This window comes from Tursiops truncatus, chromosome 3 (assembly GCF_011762595.2).
Source record: "Tursiops truncatus isolate mTurTru1 chromosome 3, mTurTru1.mat.Y, whole genome shotgun sequence".
NCBI classification, from domain to species: Eukaryota; Metazoa; Chordata; class Mammalia; order Artiodactyla; family Delphinidae; genus Tursiops; species Tursiops truncatus.
Genome location: NC_047036.1, coordinates 93,262,269 through 93,284,099, shown reverse-complemented (window position 1 = coordinate 93,284,099; position 21,831 = coordinate 93,262,269). Strand labels below are relative to the sequence as shown.

Here is a 21,831-nt window from a genome sequence, read left to right as displayed (position 1 = left end):
TGGTTTAGGTCCACAAGAGTTTCGGATGACAGCACACAATGGAGCAGCTTGGGGGCAAACAGCTGTGTAACTGCCCGTGAGAAGGTAAAGCATATCCACAGAAAACAACTCGAGGAGGCTTAAATCCTCAACTATACAGAATGGTAATCAATACAAACATAGCTCAGAAAAAGAAAAAAATTAAGTGTCTGAAATAATCAGACAAGGCTTCACAGAGGTGGTGGTGTTTGAGATAAACTGAAAAAGTCAGAGCATATTTCGTAAGGATCAAGAAGTAAAAGAGGACAAGCATAGCGGAAGACACCACCACCGTCTTGTAGGGAATGGAGGGAGACCCAAAGAGGAGGGTTCTGCCATCAAACAGAAGTACTGGAAGCTGACCTGTCACCTCTTAGAGCCTCGTGATTCACAACCCCCTCCTAAAAGGACCAGTGCTTCCTAAGCACAGCATTGTTGTGTCTGGATAGGTTCATTTTCACATTTCTTTCAGCCAAATGTACAAAACCTGTCTCTTTTGATAGAGTTATGAGGAATAGAAACAAATGCACTGCTACAACTTCACACAATGATATCTAACTACACTTGTGCTCATTTTGATATCTGGTTTTAATAATTTAAAGTCAAAATGAATTACAAATAGTGAAAGCTAAACTTCTTTTGTGATATAGAAATTATGGTGGGAAAATACAATAGATTAGAAAGAGCTTATGCTAAGATAAGACACATTAATTAAACTATTATTAGTATTAGATCGCCATACCATCTTTTCTAAGACTGGTTGGTTTACACACAAGGTCAATTATCCTTCAGTGAACTGAAAAGCAGTAGTGATGGCCATCCCCATTTCACGGATGACCCTACAGGGACAGATGAGATGACTACCCTAGCTCACTATCATAGGGATCTCAGCAAGACGTATGAACCCTAGATGCACCCACTGCAGGTCTGTTCACTGGGCTGCTCAGCCCTGGGAAGGAGAATCAGACACGACATCTGCCCTCAGGGAGCCAACAAGGTCTGAGCCAGAACCTGATAAATGCTGTTGTTATAATGACCCCCATGAATGGATCCTGAAGGTCATGCTGTGCCAGGCACTTCACAGTTCTCTCCCAGCCTGACTGCCTCTTCAAACTCCATGATGCCTTATCCCCAGTGACACATGAGAGACTGAGGATCACAGAGGTCACGATTAGTGATGGCAAGTACAATAAAGACAATAATAATGCCACAGTCTGTGTGATTACTATGCGTCCAGCTCTGGGCAAAGCACGTAATCTCAGCATAATCCTCTGCATAACCTCACGAGATAGGCTCTATTCTCTCCATTTTACAGATGAGAAACTGAAGCTCAGAGCTGTTGATAGGTTGTCAGAGGGAACTGGTAAAAGTTAGGGAAAACTGGGTTTGAATCAAGTTCCATTTGTCATCAGGGCTTTTATCACTGTGTTAAATAGTAGGGGCAGCCAGAAAAATAAGGAGGGAGGACAAGTCAAGGTGAGTGAGGGGCTGGGCAGGGAAGGCTTCCTGGCAGAGATGATTCTTGAATTGAATTTTCATGCACCAGCAGGATTCAGGAAAATAAACTGGAAAGGCATTTCAGGCACAGAGGCATGGAACAGTGTGATATCCTTCAGAACTGCAAGTGATCCAGTCTTGCTGGAGCAGAAGTGGTCTATTTGGGCGATAAAAACAGGGCTGAGTGGGGCTGACAGGCAGACAAGGGCCACGTCACGAGAACCGTGTTGTGAAGTATCTGCATTAAAGAATGTCCCCGCTGACAACAACAGAGAGCCATGCAAGGATTTTAGAACTGTTGTGACAGGATCAGGTTTATGTTTGGGACAGACATCCATGTAGCAGTGGGGGAATGGACCATCAGAAAGAAGCGGGGGGGTGGGAGGAGAGGCTACATTCATACGCATTAAAAACAATAAGGGTAACAACCAAGGCAGAAATTCCCAAAAGGAGTTTCTTCTGACATGTTCCTCTGAGATGATTCTAGACTGTGTGTTGTTCACTTACAGTTTTAATTCATTATGTATTAGAACACATATGTAATTATACTATAACATAATTTCATAGATATTATTACTTAAGATGAGGCTAAAAGAAGGGAGCTGAAAGAAAAATATTAATATAGTATAAAAATAAGATAATACAAATATTAAAATATGAATAAATAATGTGTTATATATACTATATGTTATTTAAACATATTTATATAAATTATATATAACTATATATTATATATTTATATTATAATATATATACAATGTATATTATTGAACTATATTTATATATTATATTTTCTAATATATTAATTATATGTACGTTATATTCTATATTTTATTGTCATAATATAAGTATATATTATACACATATCAATATACAATATATGTAATTATATATGTACATGTAATTGTATATAATATATACCAGATAATATATAATACATACTATAAATAATATAAACATAAAATATTAATGATATGTAAACAAAGTAGAGATTGTAGGAGGATCTGGGAAAAGTTGAAGTTCAGGAAACACAAAACCTAGGCCCTTGAGAATGTTACCAGAAAGCAGAGGTAACTCAAAAGACACTATGGAGGAAATACTTGTAGGACCCGGTGACTCTACTGGGGGTGAGGAGTGGGGAGGGGAGAGGAGTGGAGGAAAGAGCAAGGGTCCTCAGTGGGGCCCTAGGTGGTTGGTAGCGCCTTCTGGAAGATAGCAAGCATGAGAGGGCAAGAGGGAGGACTGGGCGAACGGTAAGGGGGTAAGGGCGTGCAGGGCTTCCAAGGGGAGCTGTCCAGCAGGCAGCTGAGAATGGAGGTGATCCACATGAAATATATATAACTTTAATCACTGGGGAACAGAAATCCACAAATTAATAAATTATACATACAGCCACAATTCCAGACCTAAAGAAAAAAGCCAATATTCTATATGGCTTCCCCAATTAATTTGTGATTTTTTTTTTGATAAAACGTGGAGTTAAAACACTTTCTTCAAAATTTGAAACAAATGAGCCTCCTTTCCTAATTGAGGTCAGCAAACACCGACAGGGTCATAAGAATGTAAACCACACCCAGCCTAGCTTTTCAGAGACTAACTTACAAAGCACCAAGGATCACACAGGCCCAATGTCTCATCACTGGCCTCCACCAGAAAGGATTCTGAGTTCTGAGGCTCCCACTCAGACTCTCCATGAAAGTACTGATAGTTCCTACCACAGCCATTTTCCTCAGTTGTGATGATGTAACTCTAATTCCCACAGGCCATTCACCTCAATCCCAGAATGCAGATCCTACAGGTAGACTGAGGGCTTGTATCACAGCACAAGACTTCTACCCTACAGAAATCTGCACTTCCCAGGTGCGAGCAGGTCTACCTGAACCTCTGCTCATCACATACCTTAAGAAGCCTAAAATTGGAGCAAGGAATAAAGTAACTTATGAAACAAAGGCAGAAGAGACAGTTCTATGTGTATTTCTCTCTGTCTTTGTTGACCATCCTCGGCTGTAACTCAAAGGTCAGCAAACTTTTTCTGTAAAGTAAATATTTTTGGCTTTGCAGCCAAATGGTTTCTGTTGCAACCACTCAACTCTGCCCGTAGTGCAAGTTGTAGTGCAGAAGTAGCTGTATACAGCACGTAAACAAGTGTGTGCCAATAAAAATTTCTTTATAAAAACAAGTTGGATTTACCCAGGAGGCCAGATTTGGCCCAAGGGCTATAGTGTGCCCTAACTAATCAAGTATTTGCCTTCTCTGCCCAACCTCCCTCTTAACCAGAACGTGGTTCAACTACCTTGAAATATTATACATTATTATCCAACCCCCTTCCCACTTTGAGATCCTCCTAGACTCTAGGCTCTGCTTCCCTGCTTGGGCTATAATATTTGCTTAATAATAGCAATGATGGAAGAGTAGTAATAGAAGGGGTTAACGTTTATTGAATGTGCCATTTACAATGTGCCAGGTATCACACAAGGTTCTTCATAAAGACTGTCTCGCTGAATCCTCAAAGCAATCTAGTGAGATAGGTATAATTCTCATTTCCATTTTACAAATAAAGAAAATGAGCCTGAGAGGTGTCAAATTTTCTTCTCATGGTCACCCAGGGTGAAGCTGAGTTCTAACCCCAATCTGTCTGGATCCACAGCCAGAGTTAAACGCCACCCTGGGCTGCTTCCCAGAAGCACATGTGGTTGTCCAGTTAGAAGGTGTCTATATGACCACTCCTCCTACACTTTCCTCTGGGGGGTGGGGCATATTTTGTGTTGCCACCCACACTCTGGTGGACAGTGACAGGCCCTGACAGATGACATCTATTACCTCGAGGCAGTGGCTCTTCTACTTTACATAAAGTTTTAACATTCAACATAAACCCAAGTACAAGTGCCAGATATGATGCACCATGACCGGAAAATGTTATATCTGTGCCTATTTGTCCTCCCTCCAACAACAGTGATGCACCCAAGGGTATTAGAGATCAGCACGTACCCTCAACTCGTTCCCTAGGTTCACAGTCAGACAGAGAATCTTGACACGACTGGAAATCTCAAAACACAGCATGTGTTCCCACAGAAGATTCCCCAATGAAAACAAAGCTGGAGAGGCTGTCTTTTCTCCACTGTATATTCTTGCCTCCTTTATCAAAGATAAGGTGACCATATGTGAGTGGGTTTAACTCTGGGCTTTCTATCCTGTTCCATTGATCTATATGCCTGTTTTTGTGCCAGTACCATACTGTCTTGATTAATGTAGCTTTGTAGTAGAGTCTGAAGTCAGGGAGCCTGATTCCCCCTGCTCCGTTTTTCTTTCTCAAGATTGCTTTGGCTATTTGGGGTCTTTTGTGTTTCCATACAAATTGTGAAATTTTTTGTTCTAGTTCTGTGAAAAATGCCAGTGGTAGTTTGATAGGGATGGCATTGAATCTGTAGATTGCTTTGGGTAGTAGAGTCATTTTCACAATGTTGATTATTCCAATCCAAGAACATGGTATATCTTTCCTTCTATTTGTATCATCTTTAATTTCTTTCATCAGTGTCTTATAATTTTCTGCATATAGGTCTTTTGTCTCCTTAGGTAGGTTTATTCCTAGATATTTTATTCTTTTTGTTGCAATGGTAAATGGGAGTGTTTTCTTAATTTCACTTTCAGATATTTCATCATTAGTGTATAGGAATGCAAGAGATTTCTGGGCATTAATTTTGTATCTTGCTACTCTTCAAAATTCATTGATTAACTCTAGTAGTTTTCTGGTAGCATCTTTAGGATTCTCTATGTATAGTATCATGTCATCTGCAAACAGTGACAGCTTTACTTCTTCTTTTCCAATTCAGATTCCTTTTATTTCTTTTTCTTCTCTGATTGCTGTGGCTAAAACTTCCAAAACACTGTTGAATAATAGTGGTGAGAGTGGGCAACGTTGTCTTGTTCGTGACTTAGTGAAAATGGTTTCAGTTTTTCACCATTGAGGACGATGTTGGCTGTGGGTTTGTCATATATGGCCTTTATTATGTTGAGAAAAGTTCCCTCTATGCCTACTTTCTGGAGGGTTTTTATCATAAATGGGTGTTGAATTTTAATGGTGCTGGGAAAACTGGACAGCTACATGTAAAAGAATGAAATTAGAACACTCCCTAACACCATATACAAAAATAAACTCAAAATGGATTAAAGACCTAAATATAACGCCAGACACTATCAAACTCTTAGAGGAAAACACAGGCAGAACACTCTATGACATAAATCACAGCAAGATCCTTTTTGACCCACCTCCTAGAGAAATGGAAATAAAAACAAAAATAAACAAATGGGACGTACTGAAACTTAAAAGCTTTTGCACAGCAAAGGAAACCATAAACAAGATCAAAAGACAACCCTCAGAATGGGAGAAAATATTTGCAAACGAAGGAACTGACAAAGAATTAATCTCCAAAATTTACAAGCAGCTCATGCAGCTCAATATCAAAAAAAGCAAACAACCCAATCCAAGAATGGGCAGAAGACCTAAATAGACATTTCTCCAAAGAAGATATACAGATTGCCAACAAACACATGACAGAATGCTCAACATCATTCATCATTAGAGAAATGCAAATCAAAACTACAAAGAGATATCATCTCACACTGGTCAGAATGGCCATCATCAAAAAATCCACAAACAATAAATTCTGGAGAGGGTGTGGAGAAAAGGGAACCCTCTTGCACTGTTGGTGGGAATGTAAATTGATACAGACATTGTGGAGAACTGTATGGAGGTTCCTTAAAAAACTAAAAAATAGAACAACCATACAACCCAGCAATCCCACTACTGGCATATACCCTGAGAAAACCATAATTCAAAAAGAGGCATGTATCACAATGTTCATTGCAGCTCTATTTGCAATAGCCAGGACATGGACACAACCTAAGTGTCCATCAACAGATGAATGGATAAAGAAGATGTTGCACTTATATACAATGGAATATTACTCAGCCATAAAAAGAAACGAAATTGAGTTTTTGTAGTGAGGTGGACGGACCTAGAGACTGTCGTACAGAATGAAGTAAGTCAGAAAGAGAAGAAAAAATACCGTATGCTCACACATATATATGGAATCTAAAAAAATGGTCATGAATAACCTAGGGGCAAGACGGGAATAAAGACACAGACCTACTAGAGAATGGACTTGAGGATACAGGGAGGGGGAATGGTAAGCTGGCACAAAGTGAGAGAGTGGCATGGACATACATACACTACCAAGTGTAAAATAGATAGCTTGTGGGAAGCAGCTGCATAGCACAGGGAGATCAGCTCAGTGCTTTGTGACCACCTAGAGGGGTGGGATAGGGAGGGTGGGAGGGAGGGAGACGCAAGAGGGAAGAGATATGGGGACATATGTATATGTATAACTGATTCACTTTGTTATAAAGCAGAAACTACTAACACACCATTGTAAAGCAATTATACTCCAATAAAGATGTTAAAAAAAAAAAAAAAAAAACAAAGCTGGAGGAGCTGAGAGGGATGGGTTATGTAAACACACCCAGCAGGGACCTCAGAGATTGCTGGGTAGGAAGGGCTGCTCCTCAGAAGAAATGAACCAATGGGCAAATTTAAAACAAGTCAATGAGATGATTTGAAAATCCTGCTGTTCTTATCTTTTTGGTAAAGAGGACCAGACCTGTAGCACTTCATTGTCATTTTCCCCACTGTGTTTAAGAAAAAAGGGTGAAAGTCATCAACTTTTTTGATCCCACTGTAAATGTACAGGTCATCATTATACCAAGAGAGGAGAGAGGAAATGAGAGCCAATTAATAAAAATTTGTATTCAGCCTGGGAATTTAGCTAGAGCACGTATCACCGGGGTATCTGAACTCGTCACCTCCACCCCGTCAGCCACCCGATCTGATCCTATTCCTCTGTATTTGTTGAATTTGGTTCCCATGTGGCAACATATCATAATTCAGGTCTTGAAGATGAGCCCTCGTCCCACCCTCCATCACATCAATCATCTTGCTGTGGTGACGTGTGTTCCTGCACAACAGTGCAGAAGAGACCTCTTGTTTTTGGGAAAACGCTGCAGAGAAAATGCTCACCACTGATTGTGCTGTGTGGTCCCTGCTCAAGACGTTCTGACATGGGCTTGAGGGACTAAGTCCTAAACACACATCCGCTTTCTCTCTGTGGCCAGCTGTATAAAACTGCAAAGAGACACACTTAATGGATTCATGATTTCGAAATAGCTGCCACTGAAGTAATTTGTGTATACAGCATCAGACTAAGCGAGACAGTGAACATGACAGTGAGTGGGATGGATCTTCATCCCCCAATGTAAGGAGCACCCAAGGGACACATTCTGAGATGTGAAGCAAAACATGGCCCAAATGTAACAACCAAAAAATAGGAATAGTTGTCAAAAAGGATAAAAAAGACTGTGTAAAGCAGATATGCTGAAAGAAAAAAAAATACGGAAGACTAAGCCTTTAAAAAATGATATTTAAAAAATCTACAAGAGCCAGCGGATTCCAAATCAAAGATATTTTGAAAAATAGTTTTCAGCCTTAATACAGTATTGTTGCTTTTTACCCCCAAAACAAGCAAATTAGAGATTTCTCTTTGTATCACTACTGCTTAATTTTTGAAAGTCTGCCCAAATGCATTTTCATTAAGTACCCTCTCTGACATTGACAAATGCGAACAAATAGTGAGGGTTCTTGACTAAAATACTAAAGGGAAAGAAGTAAAATTCTATTCAAAATAATTTTCAATGACAGCATTAAAATTTACAATATTACCCACAGGTTTAAGCAAGAAGCTGAAGCTTTAAACTAACAGCATGTTCACTAAATAAATATATCTTCAGTTGTTTTTGCTTCGAAGGACAGAAAGCAATTCATGCTCTTTGATATAAAAACATTTTTTTCCAAATATGGGAGGATTTACCAGTATGAAAATTGACCTAAGGTAAGTTTCTAGAAGCCAAGACTTTTCGTCTTAAAATTTCATAGCTAAATCCACATAAAAGAAATTAAGTGTTCAGTCAATAACTCTGCTTGAGTGTATGGCTGGAAGTACTAGATATACCTGTGAAAAGGCATGAGGTGACTATAATAAAACCCGCAGCCATCACTTTTACATCACTTTATATGTATGCAACTTGAATAAATATTCAGCCTAATTATTATCTTTCAATATTTTAAATGATCTTTGACCTTAAAAATAAATCCAATACTAGGATATAATTTCCCTTACTCACTCAACAAAAATTTAAGCAGTTTAAAGATTAGCACCTGTGTATTTTTTACTCCTCTTGACAGCAGACGCTATCCTCAATAAAGCACTACCCAAGACCACGACAACCACATTATGGTGCTTAACGCCTCCTCCCCAAAATTCAGTATGCTTGTGTCAAAACTAATATATAAATATTGAATGAAATTTCCTTGGAAGACCAAAACTTCCTGATAGAAAGAAGACTATCTCAGTGAATAAGACCAACAGTGGATGCATATCCAAATTTCAATAGTCAGATTGCTTGGAAACAACCCCATCTCAATACCTTCTTGATAACCATTATGGATAGACACATAACTAGGTAACGATGCTCAGATATTCAAGAAAGCACATGACAAAATTATAGATGTGAAACACTGGCTGTTAACACTTGTCTACACAGTTCAGTTCAAAGTTTATACTGTCTGAATCTCAATGTGTTTTATAAAGTCAAAAAGCAAAGAAAAAAACTCACCCAACAATAACACATTGTTCAAAAAGAGAGATAATACAGACTCAACTAACGGTCATGTGAAATGAAACAGAAGAGAAGATATAAGCTGTCTGATAAAAAGTAAACCCAATCACTGAATCAAGTATATTTTGAGATGTTACTTGTCATATTGACACATGAAAATTCTTCTCAATTCTTTCCAATCAAGGTACTCCAAGCATGGTTGAGGGTGGTGGCATACTAAACAAAACTCTTTCCAGAGATAAACCTAATCCAGAAAAAGAAAAAAAATGCTTTTTATTTAAATATCCTGTAGACCTACAATGAATACAGACAGAAAGTGCTGTCAGTTACAATCCTTTATACATATGCCTTTGGCTGTTTATTACCTCTCATCCTTTCAGCAGGGGTTTAATACCAGAATTTTCCATTATCAAATTATTCCCTTTGCTTACTTTTCAGGGCGCTGCACTTAACTCTTTTAAGTCACCAGGGTCCTAATTAGTAGGAGATGCCATCGGCTGTGACCTGGATGTCTGAAGGAGTTAATGTAGCTCACAAAGCTTCCAGCCAGAAGCCACACCTATGGTGTGTTTATAGGGGAAATGGCTATTTTGGTAAAACATGGTGACCCCTAACATTATAGTACTCTAACACTAGTTTACTGATCTGCAACCTGACAACCAAAATGAACACTTACCTCCTCAGACAGCCAACTTGCCCCAGGGAAAATCTAAACTAAGTTTAAAAAAATACTGGCTGTCCTTAATGGAGATCAAAGCTTTTATTAAAAAAAAAAAAAAAAAAAAAAAAGAACGCACACACACACATACCCCTATTCTAGATTAAGTGTGAGTAAACTAATGAACACTGTTTGAATGCACACCTTTTTTTTTTTTTTCCTGTTCCCTCCTGTATGACTTGTAAAAGAAGAAAAAAATATCACTGTTGCCCAGAGCCCAGAGAAGCTGGGCTCCAATTCCTCCCCTTCCACCCCAACGAACCCCGAAATAGCTAACAATAACCAGCAGCTGACACCTAAATAGCCCTCACCACATGCCAGGCAGCATTCTAAGTGCTTTATATATATATACACACAAATATATACACTCAATCCTCACAACAACCCAATGAGAGAGGTACTCTATATTCCCCATTTTACAGACAAGGAAAGTGAAGTACAGAGAGATTAAGTAATATGTCCAAGGTCACACAGCTAACTAGTGGCAGAGCTGGGTACAAGCCCAGACAGATTGGGCTCCAGAAGCAGCACACAAAGCCATGAGGCAATGCTGCAAAAACAGTAAACAACTCAAAGGAGAGTCTGATTGCTTTGCTTTGCTCAGCAGGAAAGTTTGTAGAGAAAAATTTCAGAAATTATGGTTTTTACAGCTTCCTATAATAACAAAGACTGGGAATATCTGTGGACAAAGTTATCTTCCAATACTGCTTTTGCATCATTTCTATATAAACTTTAATTATTAAGCAGGAATACCCTTTTACAAACCTGGTTAGCCAAGATTTAGAAACCAAAATCATGGAGAAATAGGAAGCTATAGGAGACTCCAGAGAAGCACATTTCTAGATTCACAAAGTAGGACAGTACTCAGAATACTAATCAGTAAATGGATCCTAGACACTCCAGAAAATAATCAAGTCAGTTATTTAACAAAGTGGTTTGTAAGTACTTTAAAAATGAAAGGCATGATATAAACCTTTGGAAGGACCATTTGACAAACTCTCAGTTGCCTTAAATAATATTCTTTAACTAAGTAATTTCTGCCTTGGCAATTTTTCCTTAGGAACTCATCAGAGATGCTTACACAAGTTCATCTGCAAAGGTATTTATTACAGAAATATTTTAAATAGAGTCTTTCTAATTTTTCTTAAGGGTCCAAAAATAAGGGAAAGGATTAAATTGCTTATAGCTATATGATGCAAAAAAAATTGGAATGTTTAATGGCATGGGGAAATGAATAGAAAATTACATGAAAAGAACACTAAATTTCCTTATCCTGATATATAGCAAATATCAGGTCCATCTACTTCATATAAATACATTATATCACAATAATAATTATCTCTGGGTGGTGAGATTAAACTAACATATTCTTTTTCATGTTATCTATGTTTTACAGATTTCTAACATAAATGTTTACTAATTTTATAATCTGGAGAAAAAAACAAAATTTTTAAGAGAAAAGGCATTTGGTCATGAAGCCTAATACATTATAATGCTTAAAATGATAAGCTCATCAGTCTTGTTTCCTTCTTGGATATCATGAATAGACTGGCAGATCATGAGACTGCACAGAATACACGGATTTCAGCAAGGGATCTGACAGTCCTCATGACATTCTTGTAGAGAAACGTAGGCTGGCTGATAGTCAGGGTTCAGAGAGTTGTTAGTACGTGAAAAGCTGAACCAAATATCATGGATGAACAGATGGCTAACTACAAAGAAGGTCCTACTTCTCAGCTCTGACCGTGCCTTCGGCATGGTACCCAAGCTACACTTTTCAAAGTCATGGCTAGTGAGAAGCTAGGAAGAGTTGGATGTGTGAAAACTGGGTAACAGCCACTAACATTGACCATGTTTCTGGAACAGAATTTAGCACTGATGTGGGTCTTTCCAATGCCAGAGCCCCCTCCACACACAGCATTTTCCAAACCTAAGTAAGTGTTTGTCAAATAAACATCACCATTATGATTCAAATAATTCTGACAGGCTAAAACACTCACCTGAAACCAAGATGCTATTTAACAGAGTCAGTAAATGTAAAGCCCTACATTCAGTTCGGTAACAATTTTACAAGTGTACTTGGCAACAGTTTGGGTGACGCAATGACCATTTTAGACTAAATAACAGTCAGCACAATGGAGGATTTTTGTTGAACGGAGGTAACAAGTACACTGGCAGATCCCATCTGAAAGTACTGAGTACATTTCTGACCTTACTCAAAGTGGGAATTCAGCAAAACAGAGTAAGTCCAGAAGAATATGATCAGGGACATTCTAAGCCTGATTGGGAAAATTCAAAGAAACGGGGACTATTTAATTAGGTGGGCATTTAAAGGGACCTAACCAATATTTAAATGTTTGCTCTGTAATTCTGGGAAGAGGGGGAATCAAATTACTCTGTTATACTGGAAATTACAGTTTGTGTTCTGTTTCTACCATTCCACTGAAACTGCTCATCAAGGTCAGCAACGACCTTGAACTTGCCAAATCCAAAAGGCACTACCTCCCTACCCGATATTAACTGACTTCATGGCATTCAGTAAACAGCTCTGTGCCCTCCTTCCAACACTCCCATTACCACCTCTAGGACAAGTCATTCTCATCTCTTTTCTCTAGTTCCTGCTTCACACAACCTCTAGATGTCAGAGGTTGATCTGCTCTCGACCTTCTTCTCTCATTCCTCTATTTTCTCTCAGTGATTTTATCAATTCCTGTGGGTTTAAATAGTCTCTACGCTGATTACTGGCCAATTTAAATTTCCACTCCACACCTTTTCTCTGAACTCAGGGTTCTCTTGTATACTCAGAAGCATTTCCACCAGAAGCATTCCTGATTCCACATGCTACCCTTCAATGTGAGTTCTCCCCTGTCAGCATAACACACTCAGATGCTCCACCCAGAACCCTGAGAATCATCTTAGCATCACCTCTTGCCCTCACCTGTCATACCCAATCACTAAGATGTCTATTCTACCTCCAACCTGGGTCTTGAATCAGACCACTTCTCTTCACTTCCACCACTACTACCCAAGCCAAGTGAGTGTCATCTCTAAATGTGACTTGCCAAGGGTCTCCAGACCAATCTCCTCAGAGCTTCAACAAAAGGTCTGCTTAAACAATAAGCTGGATCATGACTCTTCTGTGCTTTAATGGTGGCCTCATGCACTTTGAAGAAAACATCACAAAATTCTTGTAATGGTCTCAGGACACTTCAGTATCAGACCCCTGCCTATCCACTCTCACCCCATCCAGTACCACCGTCGCCCTGCTTGGGCCACACTGGTTTGCTCTCAACTGTATAAGTGCAGGAAACTCCTTTCAGCCACGAGGGCTTGGAAAAGTTTGTTCCTCCAGACTCTGCCAATAGCTGGTAACTTCTTTTCCTTTATGTCTCAGCTTAAAAGTCACTTCCTTAGAGACTGCTCCCAGGACCACCCTGTCTGATGTGTACAACGCTCTGCCCCCAATTATTTTCTATCATAGCCTTTCATGGCCCCTTTATGACACTTATCACAACTTCCAAGGATTTTCTTCCTTTACTTAATTTTTGTCTCTCTCCTTAACACCGCCTGCTTGGAATGTCAGTTCCAAGAGGGAAGGAAGCTTACTGTCTTATTCCTCATTGTATTAGCAGAGCTCAAAAACTTTTTCAATGTTGAATATGGGAAGGAATAAAACCAGACTTCACTCCCAACATAAGGAAAATCTTCCTAAGATTAAGAGTTGTCTGGCAATGGAATAGACAGCCTTGTACAGACAAACTGACCATCAGGGGAAGAGGGATCAAGCAGAAATTGGGTGGCCACTTTTATCTGAGATGACATAAAGGGAGTTTCCATGCTGGGTGGGATCCTGGGCGAGATAACAATTCAGGTCCTCTCCACATAGTTTCCAGTTCTATAAAGAGAATTCTAAAGGAGTTTCAGGTTAAACATATACTCCCAAAGTAGCAAACATCGTAATTCCTAATGAGAGGAAATTCTCACTAAAACGGCCCCATGAAACCACTTTGTACCCTGACCAAAAGTAACTTCCTGAAGTTAAATCAGTGCAGGCTCCCTCTGTCCACCCTGCCAGATGTGGTTTGGGACAATGACAGCCCACAGTGGTCTCCTTTCCGAGCTGTACAAAACGTGGCCCAGAAACGAGTTGGCAGATCAAGCGAACCCACTCGCAGTAAACCTAAAGTTCCACTCTTCATTCATTTGTGATGCTGCTCTGTAAACACACCAGGATCGCTTTATTTAGTGTCACATCCATTAATAATGCAGAGATCTTTATACAGGCAGGCAGAGAAAATTGGCCCTGAGTGATTTCGTTACTACAGGGTATACACGAAGTCAAAGGGACTGAGAGTCTCATTACAACTCTGTAGAAGTTGCTGGCAATATAGACAGCAGTTGTGGTGCGGACCACCACACAACAAAGCAATTCAGGCAAGGTATCCACTTCATGATCTTCTGGAGTCTTACAGTCAAAGAGTTAACTCTCCTCTCCCTCATGCTATAGATATACGAGAGACCTAAAGACCAGTCGAAGACCATTCCTTCTACTCTTTTAGCTTCCTTCATCTCTAACTTTTTTTAAAGTAAAAAACCCAAAAATATGGCCAATGCTTGCTTCTGATGGCACCTTTACAAGGATTGGTCATTTTGTCAGCAGATTAGATAATGCACCACTAGATATTCCAAAATGTTGCTAATGAGCCTATGAGGCCATGAGCTTTGTCCTTGAATTTTTCACCAAAAAAAAAAAAATGTTTTTTCAGGAAGATAGTAAACTTTACAAAGCCAAAGATAGTTAAAATTCCTTTTTATAACATTCAGTGTTAACAATGCTGTGGGGAAATAATGTGTAGGGAAGCCAAGAATGAGAACTCTGAAGACCTTTCTAAAGGGCTGGTGGGCAGTACTTTCCATTTAAAATACAAACTCCCTTTGATTCGGCAATCCGTCTGCTGGATATACACCATATGTGTATCCTCTAATTAGTAGATTTAAATAGTATACAAGAGTGTTCATTTTTATTATGGCTTATAACAGCAAAAGCTTAACAGTAAGCCACAGTGCATCCGTAAAATGGGATAATAAACAGTTGCTAAGAAAGAATGAGATGGGTTTCCATGTGCTGACAATAAAAAACCTTCAAGATATATTAAGCAAAAAAAGCACAGTATGTGTGTCTCTAAACACAACTAAATATTCATTTTTGAAAATTCTGGAGAAATGTATGAGAAATGTAAAAGTGGTGGTCTCTGAAACACTGGATTGAGAATGTGACTATCATATTTATTTTAAGCTCTTCTGTACTAGTTATTTTCACTGTGTGTAGTCATTATTATTTTATTAATAAGAATAATAACTATATGCAGTATTTTCTGCACGGTCTGGAAGCATCTACTTGCTCTCTGCAGGAGTGGGAAAGCGAGCATTCTTTCCCATTCTCCACAAGGTGAGCCAGAGTCTACTCAGTGGGCACGTAGCCACCCCTCCTCAACCAGTCCAGGAGAATTCAGAGGTTGCTGAGGTCCCTGCCCACACTCACTCCTTCCCCCTTTGTGTGGCCTACATGCACAGGTAAGGGGTAATTGTCATTTCTGCTCTTCCACTTTTAGATGTATATCATCCATCTCTGAAAAGCTGACTTAAGGGAGAATGTGTAGAGTTCTTCCACTGCAAGAGATACCAGGGGAAAATCAGTGTTTCCCTTAGTGCTATTTATTCTATAATTATATTATTACCAAAACAAAACCAAGGAAATAAAACCATTTTCAACTTTAAAGTATAGTACTCTCCATTCTGCCAAATCCCATGAGAACCAGAAAGATCACAGTCCAAGGGGTTTTCCTCCCAACTTAGAATCTTGTATTTGCCTATCTCAAAATACTAAACAACTCTTTCAACTAAAATTGCTTCCACAAGAGAAAGTCGAGTACACTAAAGTTGAAAAGATGAAGTGCAATCTACATTCAACTTATTCGATGTTGAAGACCTTAAAGAGTACTTGAACATTGTTTTGTTCTTATTCCATCAAACAAATGCTTCCAACCCTACAGAAGAGGGGGGAGAAAAAGAAAAGTCACAGGAAATCATGCCTCTGTTTTTCCTATTATTTGACCTTGGACTTGAGGTGGGGAAGCTACTTAAAGTATCAAGTGACCTTTCCAAACTGTATAAAACAATCCCCATAGTACTTTTGCTCTGTCAGAAGGTTGTGATACAAAGGCATTTGCTAAAATTTATTTTATGTATCTATTCATCATTTTTTGACTTTACTGATGAATATAGAAAGTAAGGTCAAATGTCTATTTGAAAAAATCTAATATCTACTTAGCTGAAAATCTGCTCCCACTAAATCTGATTTTATATAAGCTTTCTGATCCCTCCCCCCAAAAAAGTAATTTCATTTTTGTTTTGAGGGGATGTAAAAGTAATTAGTGAAATGAGCAAACTATAGTCTGGTGCATTGAGCTGTCTGTGGTACTGAAAAAATGACACCAAAGCTGAAATGTACTGAGCTAAGTTCTTACAAAGCCTCTCCATCACACTATTTTAATTCAAGCACTTCCGTCCATGACTCACCTGAACTATCTATTTTGATAGACTGTGTATAAACATTTTATAAAAGGTCACACTGACTTGCTTTCCAAGGTTCTCCATGGAAATGTCAGGGCCTCCCCAAGCTTCGTTAAAGCAATTCCGGTGGGCAGAGAGCCAGAACATTGGCTATAACACTTACTTTTCCTGAATGCAGTAAGAAATCCTACCATGTACCAGAAACCCATACTAGCTAGCTCTCACTATCCAATCATCATACTGCTATGCTAAAAAGAAAAAGAGGAAGTGTCACATTAGACTGCATGCTATGCCCAAGAACATGCTCTGAACAGCAGCATAACCCCCGCATTGAGTTCCTTAACTCAAAGCTAATCTATATACTTAGAATTCTTAATAGTAAACTGAGAAGTACCTATTTGCTTAAAACTTATGAAAGAAGTACATCTATAGCAGTGACATCAGTAAGTTAAAAAGGGGTCAATTCGTCATTTTCCACACATGGATACATTAGCCTATGCACTTGATTTTCCTGTGTTTCAGAGTGAACTATTTCAGCAGCAATCACTGACTACTCTCTGGATAAATTAGAACATGTTTTTTCTGGTTCTTGATTTCCAGCTCAGGGTCTCCACATTTATTTGGTCCTTTTCCATTTCATATTTTTAAAAAAGCATCTCAGGTAAGAATTTGGAACTTCAGCTTGAGGAAAACAAAAATCACTCTAGATTAAACACTGAATGTAAAAGCTACATCCAAAACAACTAAATGATATTACCTGAGCATCCATTTTGAAACTATCTTAAGTGTGGCTGGTTTAGCAGAAACCATGTATCAGGTCAGATAATTCCAATTATAAAAATATAACTTTTTGTGATGTTTATGTTGCCCCAACAATAAAGAGGTTCACTGTGCTTATAACCCTTAGAGGGGGAATTCATGTCTTCATTTTTATCACCCGTGCTCTTCGTACTCTAATCAATATATCTATGCATTTGTGTAACAGAAATGGTCCTCAAAATTAGCCAGGGGTGGAATTCTTTCAAGTGTGAAATGATCTTTAAAAATATGACTTCTTTTATTTGTATTACTTTCTCTAAGTTTTAAGAGTTCTAATATGGTATCAAAAATTTTTTACACCACGTAATTAACATCTGGCCAATGTTAGTGGCCAATGTTTGGTCCTCACAAACTCCTATAAGTTATTTCAAAAAAAGCTCCCCATAATTCTTAAAAGGTTAGCATTTTCAGGAAGACACTTTGTTCTTGGTGTTAATACCATCAAATGTCCTCCGCCTTGAATGCTTGTTTTGCTGTGTGTTTTTCAGAAGGAACAGGAATAATACGAAAGCTGATGTTTAATTAAAAAACAAAACAAAAGAGCAAGGTCTCTTTCTAGGGTGGATTAAATAAAACTACTCTGGTCTTCAAGCCAAAAATAAAAATTAAATTACTTGATTTTTATAAATACCTAAGAAGATTTTAGAAAAACCGTTTAAGTCTAACCCTATTCAAATACCAAACGTTTGGATTTAGAGAGGAACCACAGACAAAGACATGTCCATGTTCAGGGTTGCTAACAAGCAGTAGCAGAGTGCAGCAGGAAGCATTCTGGGTGGAAGCTAGGAGGACAGGCCTGGTCACGCTCTGCACTGTCTAGCTATGGAATCTGGCAAGCTGGTCACCTCTTCTGACTGCAGGTACCTCATCTGTAAACCAAGTCAAAGGGCCATTAGACCTGTTTTGTTCCCTAGCCTTAAGTGTCTACCCTTCAAGTCAAAATGAAAAGATACTCTCATGATGCTTAAGTTACATTTTAGTATTACTTTAAAATGTTTGAAAGAATCTCAAAAGCCCACGATCATTAGTGCTGAATTAAAGATGTGTAATTATTTAATAGTAAACTGAGAAGTAATTAAAGATGTGTGAATTATTAAAATTTTAAAGGGTCCAAATGTGTTTGCCTTGTTTTGGCAGTGCAGTTTTATTACTTAACTCTAAATATTCTCACTCTTTCTAATTCTCATTCTCTATCCTCCTTCCTTCAAAATCACACTTTTCAAAGTCTTTGCAAATTTGAAAGCATGATGAAGTAATTTCTCTCCCCTCATGTGGGGTCATGTGTATCTTTATTTTGCTTGGGCAATAGTTAAAATTGGTTTCTTCCATATTTAGTATGTTTTTGCAAATTACTAACTTAAAATTAATTTAACTTATAATTAATGCTAAGTTATTTAAATTCAACGGCAACTCCTAAAGGAAAGCAGCCTAAATTCGAGGGTTTAATAGTTCTGCCAAATGCCTAACACCTGATCCAAAACAACCAGAAAATGCATATTAGTGTAAGTTCTAAACTGGAAAATCTCAATCTCTCTTAATTTTTGAAAACTCTAGTTATTTTATTCCCAAACCTTAATATTCCTTTAACTGAAAGCTACAGCAAAATAAACAACTTAAAAGACAACCCATGAATTTTAGACGGACTATTCTGAAATGGTCAGTAACAGTCAAATCTAACAATAGAGTTCCTGGCTACATTTAAACAAAACAAACATTTTCCTAACAAGTTCACTCACAAGGGCAGTGGCCTTTGCTCTTAAGTGACATTTTTAATAAATAATGTAACGATTGTACCTGAAAATCTACCAAACTACCAGATATACAGAATTTGTATTCTTAATTTACAACAGATTTTTTTCTTCAACTTTACAGTAAGATATAGAAAAGGTTAGAGTTTTCTTCTTGTCTTATTGATATACAGTAGCAAGAAATATCACGGGCCTATTTTCTTCTCTAAGCTACAGTTATGGAAGGTGATACACATGGGCACAATCTTCCATAATGGCCCACCCATCTTGTTAAATGTTTATTAGACGAGAATACACATTTACCTGGCGGACTAAGGCTAGTATATAACTGGCCTTGAGCAAAACAAATACAGTGACTGATATGGAGAAGTGGATCTACCTAAAGAAGAGAGGGGAAAATCTGAAAGCTTTAACAAATACATCCTGGAAACTACTGCACATTTACATGCTGCACTGTTTGTTTTGTTTTTAACTTCTTGAAAGAACAGGTCAGGTGCTAAGGTAAGAATACAGCGTGTGTCTTCTGTAACCTCAAGCAAGGACACGAGAGCTTGGAAAAAGCGTTTGCTGCCTTGCACTTCCCCCAGCTGAAGTCATTCATAAACAGCAGAACCCCGAAGTTACCTGTATTTCCCTGGCGTGGTACACGATGATCAGACCGAGCAGGATGATCGTGGAGAGACTGATAAGGCATTTCAGAGCTAAGGAATACAGCGACGCCTGCAACACAGACAGAAGCACTTTTTTTAAAAAAAAAAAGAAGCAGCACTTTTAACCACCTTTAAGATCCGGGGGGTCGGTCAATCCCCAGCAAGGGGACCTGAATTCCCAGTAGGAGGATGGGGGTAGGGGCACCTGTCTCGGCTCTGTGATCTGTCAGATCACTTGGCCTCACAGGAAAGTGAGGGAGGAGATCCCGGAAGGCCAAGCAGCGGGGTCCTCGACACCACAGACCCAAGCGCAGCTCGTGGCTCTCAAAACCTGAGAGGAAGTTATCCTTGAGTTTAAGCGCTTGGGTTTGAAAGGGGCCTCCGACATCGTGAGCACCAGGAGAGGAACAGAGCATGCTTTCCTCACCGACTCCTGAAATCACTTCTTTAACGTGCCCAAACTCGCTGGGCATTCACTGCCTCCAGAACTTTGCGCGCGGAAAAGCTTCCTCTCCAGAGTTGCCTTGCGGATTAGGGGAGCGAGTCTCAGCGGTGCTCGCCGTCCCGGCGGGCACCTCCAATTGTCCGGGAAAAGCTCGGAACTGGCAGGCAGAGAGTTCCCACCAGCGCCCATCCCAACCACTCGGTGTCCGGCTCTGCGGCCCGGGAACGGTGAGCAAAGGGCTGGAGCACTTACCTTGTCGTAGGCGCCCCACGACAGCTCGGTCTCGATGACCATGACCACGATGCCGAACATGCCGAAGATGAGCGCGTAGTCGCTGAGCCGCTTGCGCTTCTCGAACAGGGCGCGCCGGTGGCCCAGCTTGTAGCCGATGTTCTGGTTCTTCTTTTTGCTGGACTTGGTGCCACCGCTGCTGCCATGCCCGCTGCCACCGCCGCCGCCGCCTCCAGCGCTGCCTCCGCCGCCGGCTCCGTAGAGCGCCAGGTTATTGGAGTTGTTGTGCTCCGGCTTAGATACCACGATCTCCGGGGCTGAGGACGAAGCTGCGGCGGCCGCGGCTGCAGACGGGGAGGACGCGCCGCCACCTCCTCCAACAGACGCCGGGGGCTGTAGGGGCTGTGCCTCGGAGTCCATCTCGTGCAGGTTCCGGCGGGACGCGCTCAAGTTGCTGAGCGGCCGCATGACGCCCCCGTTGTACCTACAGCTGCTCATGGCTATTTCGGTGAAGGGGTTGCTCTCGCGGCGCGCCTGGGGCTGGCTGTGCTGGTGGTGCGCCGGGTGCGGGTGGTGGTGGTGGTGGTGGTGGTGCGAGAGCGGGGGCCCGGAGCCCAGGCTGCCGAGGCTGCCCGTGGGGCTGGCGGCGGGCTGCAGGCTGTGGCACTGGTGGTACTGGGAGGCGGACGCCGGCTGCTGCGCGTACTGCTGCCGGAGCGCACTGGCATGGCTGGACGGCGTCAGCTCGCTCACATTGAGCTGGCTGCCCCGGCGCGACGAGCAGCAGCAGCAGCACGACGAGCCTGACAGCGGCGAGGAGGTACGGGTCCGGAAGGCGCCGCCGGGCGAGGAGGTGCGGAGCAGCAGGGACAGGTTATCCCCCGCCCCCGCCCCCGGGGCACCGGAGGAGGCGCAGCTGTTGCACCGGAGGCATGGGCTGCTGCCGCCGCTGCCCTGCTGCTGGTGCGCGAGGTGCGGGGGGTGGTGAGGGTGCGGGAGGGGCGCGAAGGGCGGGCACGGCTTGTCCTGGCTCTGCTGCTGCTGCTGGCAATGCAGGTGTGAGGAGAGCGGTGGCGGTGGCGGCTGCTCCGAGAAGAAGCCGCGCTGGAACTGCAATGGGGTTTCCATGTCAGGGCTGTTAAAGCTGCAGGGAGACCAGGCGGTGGTGCACCCTGCGCAATGCGTTATGGTAGGGAGCGGAGACTCCTGCTGCTGGTGCGAGGAAGGGCCCATGCCGGCTCCGGTAGAATCCAGGCGGCGCGTCCAATTGGTTGGGCTCACCAAAACAATGGGCATGACATCACCTGCGGGGACCAAGACTGAGTTTGCAGTGCGCGCGGTTTAGGGGAGCGTGTGAGAGAGAGAGAGATGGGGGCGGGGGGGGGGTAGAATCTGCAGAATGAA

At 40.9% G+C, this 21,831-nt stretch overlaps 1 protein-coding gene and 1 long non-coding RNA gene across 6 annotated transcripts in view; one reads left to right on the top strand and one right to left on the bottom strand.

Annotated features, from left to right (window-relative positions):
* Positions 1-21,727, bottom strand: part of KCNN2 (potassium calcium-activated channel subfamily N member 2) — a 181,702-nt gene extending 159,975 nt beyond the window's left edge. For 2 of the 4 annotated variants that reach the window (XM_033853092.2, XM_073802410.1), the window contains exons 1-2: positions 19,957-20,066; positions 19,726-19,821 (exon numbers count right to left, since the gene is read on the bottom strand). Coding sequence is in view for 2 of the 4 variants with exons in the window: in XM_019940843.3 (XP_019796402.3) it covers positions 19,726-19,821; positions 20,449-21,723 (1,371 nt within the window). In the remaining 2 variants the exon portion in view is untranslated. Of the gene's footprint in view, positions 1-19,725; positions 19,822-19,956; positions 20,067-20,448 lie in introns of those variants that run through there. The other 2 variants (XM_019940843.3, XM_019940842.3) reach the window with 2 other exon arrangements.
* The window catches only part of LOC109550816 (uncharacterized), a 58,072-nt gene continuing 56,398 nt past the window's right edge, over positions 20,158-21,831 (top strand). For both annotated transcript variants that reach the window (XR_002177491.3, XR_012330811.1), the window contains exon 1: positions 20,158-20,423. This is a non-coding gene — a long non-coding RNA (uncharacterized lncRNA). The remainder of the gene's footprint in view (positions 20,424-21,831) is intronic.